The sequence below is a fragment of the Fundulus heteroclitus genome, chromosome 21 (assembly GCF_011125445.2).
Source record: "Fundulus heteroclitus isolate FHET01 chromosome 21, MU-UCD_Fhet_4.1, whole genome shotgun sequence".
Classification (NCBI taxonomy): domain Eukaryota; kingdom Metazoa; phylum Chordata; class Actinopteri; order Cyprinodontiformes; family Fundulidae; genus Fundulus; species Fundulus heteroclitus.
The window spans coordinates 18,036,433-18,049,886 of record NC_046381.1 but is presented as its reverse complement, the minus strand read 5'-3'; the positions used below and the strand labels follow the sequence as shown (position 1 = coordinate 18,049,886).

Below are 13,454 nucleotides of genomic sequence, written 5' to 3'. Positions count from 1 at the left end.
TTAAGGTGTCCTGAACAGACTGAAGAACAGAGACATGGTTAAAAATATAAAAACCAGGAACAAAATCTGGTCGACACCGACTCACTTCCACCAAACATGCTGTAAGAATAGAAGAGGTTAATTCAGTTCTGCGGGAGATCGGAGACGAACAGCAAGAGGAAAACATATAAAAGAGAACACAGTTTAAAAGTCCCTCTTTCTACTCTTAATTCTTGCTGGGAGGCAGGTTCTGCGGTCCTGACCCGAGGCACGGAGGCTTGCTGCGATCATCTGTTATTGCCAAACTCATCAGATGACCACTTCTTTACTACAAGTAGAAAAGCAAATTGGTTTTTAAAACCAACAAATGCACACACTCATACACAGGCGCACGACCACCCAAATAAACATTTGCTCTCTTGTTGTGAGAGTAAGGCTGGCAACGATCACTGAGGTTGGATGTAGGAAGGCAGTGCATGGGAGGAGGGGGGGGGGGGGTGGGAAGAAGAAAGGCAAACTGGAATCGGAGGCTGTTCAAGCGGCCCGGCTCTCTGGCAGAGGCTCGCTCTGGCTTAGAGGGCCGCGCTGGGGGCCGGCTGCTGTAGGCGGAGTCAGTGTGTATGGGGGCGGAGCCTCGCCGATGCGAACGGCGTTTCCTCCCTCGGAAATGAGAGGAGTGTTGGAGGAGAGATGAGGGCGGTCCGTCTCGACGCTCTGGGCGCATTCGCTGTAGGGAGGCGGCTTCAGGTCATCCTCTGCAAGAGAAGAAAATGCCACGCCCCCCAGTTATAAGCTTTCTATAGAAAGATGGTCCGATTTAAACATCACTTGATTTTAAAAATGCTTTCTAAACCCATTATTGATCTTTGTCAGATCTGCCTTTAGCCCACAACGCCTCAGGACTCCCCAGGTCACCGGAGGCGTCCTCAGGTCTTTGATGGGGTGTTTTTTTCCCCTCATTTCTATTATTCACATTTCCAACGGCCTTCCTGACGACCTGAACAAGTTTTTAGATGCAAACATATTCTTTTTAGCCTGGCGCAACTGAACTTTAGTGAGCTTGCATCTACTTATTCAACTTTATATCTGTTTGGCTCTATTGCCCTATTAAAAATGTAATCCTAGTGATTTAATTTTAAGATTTTAGTTTCCTAAATTAAGTTTTAATCATCTGCCTTCTACAGGGTTTTAGAATTGTAAACATTTTAAAACATTTATATCGCTCTATACCATTTCCTTATAATAAACACATTCAATGAGTTCTAAAGCTTACATTGTATTAAAACTATTACTTTATTAATACGTTTAGCATTAAGGTAACCATTAAGTTATACTAGAAAATGCTCGTCTTTTTAACTCTTTAAAGCCCTTTTTTAACATGTCACATTAAAATGAAACTTGATTAAGTTTATTTGAAATGAACACTTGCAAATGTGTATTCTCACTTTTGAGTCTCTCAGGGTCTCTCTGTTTAGACGTCTATGCAAATTGCAGAGTCCTGCAACTAAATTCTGCTAAACATTAGCTGCTAAGGACTATTTGAACGCTAAAGCCCCTCAGGCAGTGTTGTTGGGCAGTGCAAACAACTGTTTGTTAAAAAAAAAGTGCAGTTTGCATGGATGCTAGGTGAAAGCTGAGGAGAAAGTACCCCTGAGACCACCTGAACATCCATATGCAACACTGCTCGGACTTTCCTGTAACCTGTGTTTATATGTGGTAACAATGGCCGCATCGTCATGCTATATGGTTCAGGTGCTCTGCCTGGCATTCATGAAGGTTCACTGACTGCAATGTGCTCAATGCTAGGGGTGGCTCCCACAGCAGAAGTCTAAACAGCACGCAATTTTCCTTAAAACATAATGAGGCAGTTATTCAGTATTAGAGGGCAAACCATGGAGACCAATATCACTGCAATAACTAATTTTACACCTTTCATCCCAATGTAAATGAAATATGTTAACACTGGTGTATAATAACCATTATGCACACTTTGCTCAGTAATATGGAGGCGTTGCCTCACATCCTGATTGTGCTCTCAGCAGAGCATTTACTGTGTTGTCTGTAAAGCTAAAAAAAATACGATTTTAACTAAGAAAACATGAGAAATGATGACTGACATACTTAGCAGACGAGTTACGGTGGAAAACACGTGACAGGTCGACAGCAGAGTACGAGTCCCCTGAAGGCACCACATTTCCAACCAAACCTCAAACGAATAGAACAATGACTCAGCTATTCTGTGTCCTAAATATTTTGGTTTTCTGAAACCGATCAACTAAGCAAATTGATGTCCACTGCGGTAACTTTTACAACTGAAATACGAGGAAGCAATATTTTTCATGGCTTGCAAAGTAAGCATGTACGCCCTTGAACTTTATCACTTTACATTACAGCCTTCCCTTCATGCCGGCAGCCCTAAATAAAATCCAACTAACTGCGTCAGAATCACCTAACAAGTAAAGAAAAAAAGTCAATCTGTATGAAATTTAATCAGAATATAAATCCAGCAGTTTAATGAAGGCCTCAGAGGTTTGTTGGAGAACATTGGTGAACAAACAGCAAGGAGAGCAGAGCAGGTCGGGGAGAAAGTGGTGCAGAATGTGAAAACAGTAAAGCTGGACCCTGTTTGATAACCATGTGACGTCTGGAGGCAGCCGTGGGCGCTGGATTTTATTGAGGGATATCACAGTAAAGAGGACAAATAAAAACCCAAATATTTTGAGAACTGTTCCACTTTACAGCTACGCACTACTTTATATTGGTCTATTAGATACAAATCCGTGGAAGTGTGGGGTTATGAGACAAAATGTGAAAAAGTTCAAGGGTTTCAATACTTTTTCAAGCTATATTTTAGGTAACTAATGTAGACTAGTTTTTATTCACATTTATCCTGCTAAATGTCACAATATTCAATCTGACTAGATTTCATTAAGTTTGATCTCTGATCCAAACACTTTTACAATGTAGGAAGTGAGGTCAAAGAACAAGGAAACTTTACAGTTTATGCATTTCTTTTGGAATGTATATACTTTTAAATTATTCTTCAGTTAAAAAAAATACTTGTGAATAATAATAATAATTATTATTATTATAATAAAACTAGAAAATAGTCAGCAGATTCAAAATGTACAGTAGAAAACTGCTATTTGTTCTTGGGAACAGTGCAATGGAACAAAAACTCGTGTGGCTTTCACATCTCAAAAAACCCAGACTTTGAGGTAAAAGTTTTTTTTTTTTTTTTATTTTGTTTGGAATTTATGTGGTCATAATAAACCTGCCTCAGAAGAAACTGGTCTTCCTAATAACCTTCCTGCACAGATTATACGACAAAAACAAGGAGCCCAACAATGATATATGACAGGGGGAAGGAAAAAAAAAAAAACAGAAAAAAGTGAGAGTGAAATGCAAAAGGCCCCATCGCCTAATGACATTACTTGAGATGTCACCATTTCCATCCACTATAACCACATCCTGCTATATGACTAAACAAGCACTTCAGAAACGACATGCAAATTACTGCAGGAGGCTTAAAGTCTGAGGTTCAGTTCAGAGACGGATCGACTGGAGGAGCGCAGCAAGCTCGCGTCAACTTTAATTAAATTCACAAATTCAAATCAGCGGGAATGATTTTGTTTTAATTTATATTTGTGAAGAGGGAACAGCAAAGTCAGCGAATAAAACATTAAATCACTGACACAAGTAGATTAATACTTTACTTTGTTTGCTTTTGCCAGAACTGCTAAGATAACAGATGCGTGAAGCTTTTACTGGTAATCAAACTCAATCGGCAGAAAATGTTGCTGGATTTCCCATGATTCTCACACAGCGGTGGCTACTTTCCTGTGTGGCACGAAGCCTTTATTCTCCCTCACTACCGCATCAGGGCGAACTTCCTCTGTCTCACTGAAACTGCATCTGTACAGAAAACCACAAGTCGTGACGAAGCAAAGCGGACTTTCCCACCATTGCCAGTGATAAGGTGTGAATAAATTCAAGCAGAAGCCCAAACAAATGATACAGGGTAATAATAGAGCCGACTATAAAAACACTTAAAGTGCACCACTCAGTCCATTGCAAACGCATTTATATCCTTTAAACTACAAACGTCAATGCTTTTACTGGGATCTTATGTGACAGAGCAACACAAAGTCCTAAGTCCTACAAATAAAAATCTGAAAACCATATGCTGTCACCATTTAAAGTCATAACCCTACATAAACTCCCGTGAACCTGTAGTCTTTAGAGGACACCTAGTTAGTAAATAGATGCATGTTTGAAACCTGAATGGCTGCATAAATATTGGTTTTCAATCAAAGCTACAGAGAGCGTCGGTTAACAAGCAGCACCAGGCACAGAAAATTGTGAAGCTTTAAGCAGGGATTTGGTAAATTAAAAACAAAAAACATCCCTAGTTTTTAATGTCTCATTGAGCCAGGCAATCCATCGTTCATAAAAATGGGAAGAGCAGGTTACAGCTGCAAACCAGCCAACCTTCACTGACGGCAGGTAAAGTGGAAAGAACCACCCAGGTGACCTGAGGTAACTCTAGAGAAGCGCCTCAGGCGGCAGAACCTGTTGACAGCAACGTCAGGCTGTGCTCTCTAGAAATCTGAACTTTATGAAAGAGTGGCAGAAAAAAGTAGCTGAAAATTTTGACAATAAATGGAGGCAAAAATGTTCTAAAATAGACTTTCTAGTCTGAAAAACAAGATAAAAAACCCACTATGAGTGGAGGAAAATTAACACCACGTCACTGAAAACACCATCCTTAACATGAAACATGGTAGCTGCACCACCGTGGGAGGCTTTTTAGAAGCACATGGAAAGTGGTCCACGTTAATGGAAAGATGAACAAATCTAAACACAGAATAACTGACAAAACCCACGTATCTATTAGACATGCACTGTATTTCTTCAATGCTGCCTTTTAAATACATGTGAGTGGATAGCAGCCAAACTCATTAAGGGGACAAAAAGGTATAGTAATTGGGCTTCCTGGCTCTGGTTAAAAGAAGCCACGTATGAGGAAACAAGCGAAAGCTTTCCGTGTTACTGAGCTCTTAGCGTGTATGTGTTTGCTACCTCCAGAGACCGCCTCGTATGGCGGGGGTCTTTCCAGGTGGGAGAAGGATGCAGTCGGAGGCAGAGCTGAGGAGGGTTCCTCGGCCGAAAGGTCATCCTGGACGCCGTACCAGCTGGGCCAGACAGACGTTTGCTACAGAGAGGAAGGAAACGCAGCGTCAATAGAATTATTCTTGCAAAAAGCAGAAGCACTGAAGATACAGCAGCGCGCACTGACAGAGTCATGGATTATTAAGTTACCGACTGGCCTGGCTTGACATGGGAGAGGACGGTTAAGCTCACATTGAATTTCTACAGCTGTAACTCCTGAGAAAAGTTTGCTCCAGGCCAAAGATGGATTAAAAGCTAACCGGGGAGACTTTTAACAGAGTTTGGAGCACTTCATTTCCCCTTAAAGAAACGGTACATAGTGGACAGAATGGGGGGAAAAAAATATAGGATAAAAATCTAAAATATTTATTTTCTATTTTAGATTTGAAGAAAATATTAGCCCTCAACCTTAAACCGCTTTACTGACTAAAAGAGCTTTAAGCTTTCTGTTTATATCCACCTCAAAAAGAATAGAAAGGGTCCGTTAGATAATGCAGAATGATGATTCGTTTGTTTCAAATGATCATCCCGTTGTTGTGGGTGTCAGAGAAAAAGGAGAAATGAAGCAAGCAGCACAGACGGGCAAGTTTGAAACATTTACCCTAAGACAAAACTTTAAATAATTATCACTTTATTTCTTCTCAATGAAATTAAACCTCTCAACCTCAGACATCAAGTCATGCGCTCTAGTATTAGGCCACCACACAAAACCACTGGGGACTGTTTGAGAAGCACAGCTGACCTCTGCAGACAGAGAAATACACCAAATCCAATTTTAGAGAAAGCTGGCTGTCTAAAAATCAATGTCTTTATCAAATAAAGGATTTAAAAAAGTTTTCCCTCTCATATTATGACCGTCCTCGCTCTAAGGGAACTGTACGGTTAGAGTAGGTTCATACTCCTTTTGTATTGGGTCATGGCTGACCTCAAGACCTCCCTACTGCACATTCCTTTGCCAGCTAAACACAGAACATTATCCACCTGGGACAGCAAAGGCAGCTGGGAGGGCAGCATATAAAAAAATAAATAAAACACAAGTAAAAAAGGAATAGCACGTAAAAAAAACAAACTAATAAATAAAAATGGGAAGAATGCAAATGACAGGAAGTGGGAGCGAACAGCAGAATTAATAATCCGGTGTGATAAGGAGGGGGAGGAAGCTGGAGGAAAATGAGAAATACGGAGAGTGTACAGTTTTTGGTTAAAGGTGAGAGGGATTGTGAGTGGCGTGTAATTATAGGCAGCGCATACTTGCCTGATAAGACGCCGACAACTGCAACTAGACTGCGTGTTCTTTCATGTCTTACAAACATTCAGAGAGCACAGGATATTATAAATGGCCGGAGGGGGGGGGGGGGGGCAAGGCTTAAAGCACTCTGGCATTGTGCAGTTTCAGCGACATCATTTATTTTCTTTTACAAATGGGGCATTTCCTGGGGAACAAGTAATCCAAACAAGGCTAAAAATACCAGTGGCTGTCCTTAGATGCAACTAGACAAGTTAGAAAAAGAAAAGAAAAATCTGTTGCCACTAAAATGACTCATTTGTTTTCCTATTCAGTTCTCCATTTCCTGATATTTCAAGAGGGCAGGTTTTTAAAGGAAAACATGACGATGGCATCCACTGATTTTTAGAAAGGCTATGAGATTTACAGGTTGGGGGGCCAAACAGGAAGAGGTCATCTAAGGCCGTTCCTTGGATGATCACTGGATGCACCAACCCAAATAAAACAACCTTTAACAGGCGATTAAAAGAGAAACTTGTAATCTGAGGCAAATCATATACTTAGAATTAGGCATCAGCCGGGATGAGAGTCATACTGAATGATAACAATGGCTACAAACACCACAGATCAGCTATTAGGAGGAGCCAGAAGAATGGAGCAAGTGCTTTTTCTTTTAATCTGCAGACCAGGATCAGTCCTGGTTAGAAAGAATAACAATACAGTTTACTGACATTTCAGAAGGTAGCAGAAAGATATTATAGTCACTAATGATTGGGAACAAAAAGAGGAAAAAATATCTTAACATGTCAAATAATAAATAAATATATATAAAAAAAGACATTTAAAACAACCTAGAGTTAAGAAAAACTGGTAAGTAAATTATATATTTTTTTTTAGAAATACTCTACATAATAACAGTAAACTAATTTTATCTCTGCACCTTTTTTTTAACCACAAAACTCAGCTGAGCTCCGCTAAAACGTAACTAAGTTTTACAAGTTTACAACTTACACACTCAAGCCGATAAGATCAGAATAACATTTGTCGACTTTCTGTGCTTCACGAGACGAAAAAAAACGAAATGGATGTTTGAAATAGTTCAAGAATCAAGTAAGAACAAAAATATCTAAACAGTAACTGATAATGTTTCTACTTCATTGAACAGCAGAGCACACAGCTGACTGTAAATTAGTTCCTTCCTAAGAACTTTTTTTTTTTTTTTTACTTTTTTTGGAACTTCCTAAGAACATTGCTTCAAAAAGCTCTTATAAAACACAGCTGAACTGCATGTCTACATTTCTGTTAAACCTAGCTACTTTTAATGAACTTGAGGGGAAATGTAAAAGCACATAAGTGAAAGCGCCGATGCATCTACTGAACTCTGTCAGAGCATCTTGTACAGAATATGTAGAGTAACTAATCAAAGAAAAGCGAGAAACGCACTCTGCATTCGTGAGAGACCACAAACAACTCGTCTGTTAAAGCATCACCCAGCCAGCGGTGACCTTATTCGACTGTGCCTTACGCGCTCCTCTTACTCACTAAACCATGTCTATTAAGAGATTATCTTCATCCCAGAAACCCTCGAAACCGTCCAGGGCCACAATAATGAAGACACGCTGGAAGCAGACGACCACTTTGGCGCCGCTGACCGCTAAATGACGCAGTTTAGAAACGGGACGCAGGCTCCGCACTCACATTCTGTCTCTCACACATCTGATGAAGGTAGGCCCTTCCTCCCACGATGACTATCTGTGCATTGCGCGTGTTGCTCAAGTATGCCGCCAGCTGCCTTTGTCTTGACCGGTACCAGCACACGTAGAAGACGATCTTTATGATGATGAATATTATGACAACTCTGTGGGAAAAGGAGAGACAAGGGGGAGGGGAGGGTTAGGGCAGCGGCTCTCAACTTTTTTTTTTTTTTTTTAAACCACCCTTATTAGTTCTGCCATAGTGTCAATATATTATTTTGTTACAAAATACAGTGATTTTTTTTTTTTTTTGCACTTTCCCAAACACACGTGAATCTGCAGCCGATGTTTGTGAATATGTCCCATTGGTGTTTGAATGCATGAAAAGCAGAAACGCACACTGTTCTAAGCTTGTTTATTGGTTAGCTTTGTCTTTTTTAGTACAACAGGCAAATCGTATTGTTTTTGTCCCAACTCGCAACTAAAATATGGTTCAGTTACGCTTGATGCTATGCAAAGATCCAGCTTCTGACTAGAGAGAAGAGGATGGCAGCAGAAGTAGCCACTGGTGGGTTTTTTTTTCTCAGTTCACTGTTGTCTGCTTTAGTTCCTACTGAGAAGATTCTTTTAACTATTCTTCATTGCACTTCCTTTTTTGGGCATTATCTGAAGCAATGTGCTCGGAGTGCTCCTCTTCTACCCATTTTGAGTAATTAGGTCTAAATTATAGCTACTTTTACCGTCCCTGTACGTACCAAAGCCCGTACCAGTTTCCTTTGGGTAGGCATGTTACAGTCAGCAACTTTGCATTATCTTTGTACAGAAATGTGCTATACAAATAAATTTGCCTTGCCTAGCCAGCTGTTTGACAGGTGATCATGTGACTGACTGGAGGCTGTGCACCATGAATTATCTTCCTGTGTGAAACACTATTGACTGGACAGGGAACCTACCCAAAAGAAAAGTAAGGCAGCATAAAAAAATAATGTCTCTCCACTTCCCGAAAAACTGCAACAATACTTTTGGTTTTCATTTCGCTTCACTTTTATATAAAACAATTAGCATTTTTTTTATTTTTAGTATGCACCTCACACAGGATTATAATGGGTGGTGCACTGCCCCCCCGCCTGTTTTTCATGTGTAAATAATCATTTTTTGTGTGTATATTAATGCCCAAACACACAAATGAACAGTTTAAAGGATCATAAAATACCGCTTATATCAATTATGGTGTTTAGGAGATCTAGATTATTTTATGGTGGAAGAACTTCGCTTCTGTAATGGCAGATGTTGGAGTAGCTAGCTGAAACCTCCGGGACCAAATAATAAGTATTTATACTACATAAAGCAGTTAAGCGAAAAATCAAGCGCCTATATTTCAAACATCAACTAAAATGAAATAATGCATCTTGATCCGCTTGAATAAAAAAAATACAACACAAGCTGAACATGTTTTTGTTTCGAGCCAGTCGTCGCATTCAATGGGAGAAATATAAGACGCAGGAACACACATGACTACTGGGCTGAATAATAAAGGGGATTATTATAGTCAATAACAGAGGTCCATATTCACCATTTAAGAAACACGATTATTCATCAGAGACTAATCAATGTTTTCAGGGCTTTACCAGCAAGATTTTATTATTATTTAAGATTGTGATTTACTACTGTCAAAATTATTTTATTGTAAATTGATGCAAAAGGTTGATAAATTACCCCAGATTCTCAGCCTTTACACCTACAAAAAAAAGGCATTTTTTTCCATTTAAAAGGTTCACGTCTTTAAATAACACAAACTTCGTTATTTACTTGTCATGACAAACATTTTCTTTCCTGTTGCGTGGGTTTCTGATCTACTTTCCTCTGCAGATCCCCTTCCACCCCCACTAGTTTCTGTGTGCAGCAAATATCCGTGTAGTAAAACTACTCTTCCTCTTTTAGAGGTGTTGGTTTGTTAACCCCTAAATTAAGGCTTATTTGCATAATAACCAACCTCATAGAAAGAAAAGAAAAAAAACTTTGTACCAACATCTTGGTTAAAGGCAACCAAAAAGTAGCCACCAGTGGAATTAGTCTACCAGCCAACAAGAAACCTCAAAGACTAGTTGAATAGTTGTGTTGAAACAAAGAAAAAAAAAGATGCACTTACATATACCAGTAAAGCTCCATTTTATAAAACCGTTTATAACCGAGAGGAGAGTCTCATAGCTGAGGAATCACACCACTTCCCCCTGTAGACAGGAACAATTTTAGTTACAGGACAGCAACATTTTATCCCGTCATGTTGCTTCGCTGCTAGCGAAGACGCGAGCAATGTTGTAGCATTTCTGCAACTTTAAACATGTGGCAACTTGAGGACAAAAAGTACTTCGTCAAAAATTGGCAAGCCGTCCAGTATAGAGGCAAACTTACTTTAAAGAGACAGAGACGTCCACCTGAGTTTGCCAGCGAGGTGTGGCATTTCTCTTTCTGTTTCGGGGCGAGGGATGTCGGGTGAAAAAGCTCCAGGAGAGGCTGCGGCTAGTTTTTTTTAGCTAGGATATCCGTGTAGCAGGCCAAAACGGCAGCAGCGTTTAGTCACTTATTCCGGAAGACAAAAACGACAAAAAAGAACCTGAGCCGTTTTTATAAACACGCCTTTCCGTTGTTCACACCACACCGCTGGCTATCCCTTCGACGGAGATGTTCGTTGAACTGGAGCTAAAGGAAGGCTAGCGAAGTTGAAGCTAACACGGAGAGACCGCCTGCATCCTCTGCTGTTCCGCTGCCTTCAGCTGCCGAGGTGGGCGGTTAACATGCGCGAGCCGCTTCCCGTAAGCTCCCCCCTCACGCGCACCAATTTCTCCGTTAACTGATTGGCGTGTTTTGCGTCCAACTGCCGCTTTAGATTTTTTTTTAAACTCCCATGCCCGTACTCACAAAGAACCCTAGCACACACACATACACACATAAACAAAAAAGTGACTCTCTCGGTGACGTCATTTTAGGAAAAAATCTTAGAATTTCCCATATTCTACGATTTGTCTTAGAATTTTATCCCTGTAAGTTAAGAAAATATTCATAAAACACCCCCGAGTCTCAAAAAGAGCTGCTAAAGTAAAAACATGAAAGTAGTAAAGAAGGCTTTAAAACAGAGAGAACTGATTGGCTGATCCACCAGCACCCAGTGGAGGAAATGAGCACATAAACTGTTGATGCTAAACATGGGGGAAGAGTACAAAGAATGTAGTACAGATGAACTTTTACATTATTTACAGAAATGCTCTCCATGATAAACATTTTAAAAGAAATGGAAAAAGTCGCAGAAAAATATATAGGTAAATACACACAATAGACAGGATCAAATGGGTGAGAAAGTGTTTTCTGTATTGTACATGATGCTGTCAGAATCCTAAAGCCCTTTTGCCAAATATGACCACTTAATACTAACAGGTAATTATAATAAATGCTGTCAGGTGAGTACACATTAATATGAAATAAATGAAGTAGTAAAATGACCACACCAGAATCCCCCTCCATCAAACTTTACACACAAAGAAAGAGGAGGAATAAAAAGTAGAAGAAAAGGAAGGGAGGAGAGGAAAGAAAAGGAATGCTATGTATGCATTGTTTTTGCCTTATGGACACAAGGAGTACCACAGACATGTACCTGTACTGTACCTATTGCTGGATCAATGAATCTATACAAATGTATGATGTGATTTGCACTGCAGCATTTGAAGAAAATAAAAATAAAGCATTTTTACATAAAAACATTTATTGCACATTTTAAATGCACTGCAAATGGCAAATATATATAAAAAATCAATTCAATGCACACATGGTAATTTAATTAAGATCATTCATTTATATATATATATATATATATATATATATATATATATATATATATATATATATATATATATATGCCAAAACAGTAAACAGCATAACTACAACTATTGATTATTTTGCTAATTGGTTATTCTTTTGACTATTTTTGATTATCGTATTAATATATAGACAGCAAAAGGTGCTTGAATGTAAATATTGTGTACAGATTTGGCTTAATTACTGCTCTTAGTGGGTTGTTCTTTCAGCAAATAGCATGTTTTAGAATGTATACAGCAGTTAACGATTATTCAGTTAGATTAGATTAGATTCAACTTTATTGTCATTACCCAGGTACTGGTACAAGGCAACGAAATGCAGTTTAGGTCTAACCAGAAGTGCAATAACAGCAAGTACAGGATATACACTAGTTGTTACTATAACAGAGTTTATACTATAAATTGAATAAACTTTACTATAAAATTAATAAATAAAGTTTGGACAGAAGCTATCCGACTTAAAGAGCAGTGGAAGGTAATTGCATATTACAGTTAAAGTACGGTATTGCAATCTATATGTAAACAACTGGTACTGTAAATAAACAGAGCAAATCAATATCCCAGTCAAGGTAAGTAGTGCAAGATGCATATAAACAGTTGTTACTATAGTAACGGTCAATAGTGCAAGTAAACAGTATGGTATTACAAATAACAAAAAAATGGAGGCAGGTGTGAGGAGGAAGTGGAGAGTTTGTCAGCATATGAAGGGAGTGGGGTCAATAAAGAGACAGCTCTGGGGAAAAAACTGTTCTTTAGTCTGTTGGTTCTGGTCCGGAGGCACCTGAAACGCCTGAAACGCAGGAGAGAAAACAGTCTGTGAGCCGGGTGAGAAGAGTCCTTAAGGATGCTGCGAGCTCGATGTAGACATTTCCCCTGGATGTGCTCGATGGCGGGTAGTGGAGTCCCTGTGATACGCTGGGCGGTTTTCATCACCAGCTGCAGTGCCTTGCGCTCTACAACAGTACAGCTCTCATACCACACTGCTGCACAGTTGGTCAGGATGCTTTCTACTGCACAGCGATAGAAGTTCACCAGGATAGTTGAGGAGAGCTGATTCTTCCTCAGTGTCCTCAGGAAGAAGAGGCGCTGGTGAGCCTTCTTGACCAGGCAGGAAGTGTTGGTTGACCAGGACAGTTACTAAATTAATTGACATTTACTTCAATAATTGATTAATCCGGTTAATTGCTTCAGCCCTAGTAGCGATTAACCTCTGTTGCTGACCCCTGCACACCATGTTCCTCAGAATCTGCTGATCCCACTTTGTCGGTTTACTTTGCCAAACACTTCTTGGCTGAGTTACCGTCATTCCCAAAGTTCCCAAACTTTGTTAATGTACTACTGAGAGCTGACTATGGAATATTTAGGGGCGAGGAAATTTCACCACTTAACTTGCTGCACAGGTGGCATCCTACTACAGAACCACGCTGGAACTCACTGAGTTCCTGAGAATGACCCGTCCTTACACCATTGTTTGTAAAAAACAGTCTGCAAGCACATATATGTGCTTGATTTTAA

At 39.7% G+C, this 13,454-nt stretch overlaps 1 protein-coding gene across 1 annotated transcript; it reads right to left on the bottom strand.

Moving 5' to 3' along the window:
* Positions 1-305: 305 nt before the first annotated feature.
* On the bottom strand, positions 306-11,013 carry si:dkey-118j18.2. The gene is made up of 5 exons (XM_012857342.3): positions 10,483-11,013; positions 10,220-10,301; positions 8,075-8,234; positions 5,062-5,194; positions 306-734 (listed from the first exon to the last, which is right to left on the bottom strand). The coding sequence occupies exons 2-5, from the start codon at positions 10,237-10,239 to the stop codon at positions 514-516; spliced, it is 534 nt and encodes a 177-aa protein (XP_012712796.1). The 5' UTR covers positions 10,240-10,301; positions 10,483-11,013; the 3' UTR covers positions 306-513.
* Between the last annotated feature and the right edge of the window lie 2,441 nt (positions 11,014-13,454).

Bases quoted from the DNA above. Each gene is read 5' to 3' on its own strand.
- si:dkey-118j18.2 (XM_012857342.3), bottom strand. From the start codon at position 10,239: ATGGAGCTTTACTGGTATAT. The intron at 8,235-10,219 runs GTAAGTGCATCT...CTTTTCCCACAG, and splicing joins ATGGAGCTTTACTGGTATAT to AGTTGTCATAATATTCATCA. The intron at 735-5,061 runs GTAGCAAACACA...CTTCTCTTGCAG, and splicing joins ATACGAGGCGGTCTCTGGAG to AGGATGACCTGAAGCCGCCT.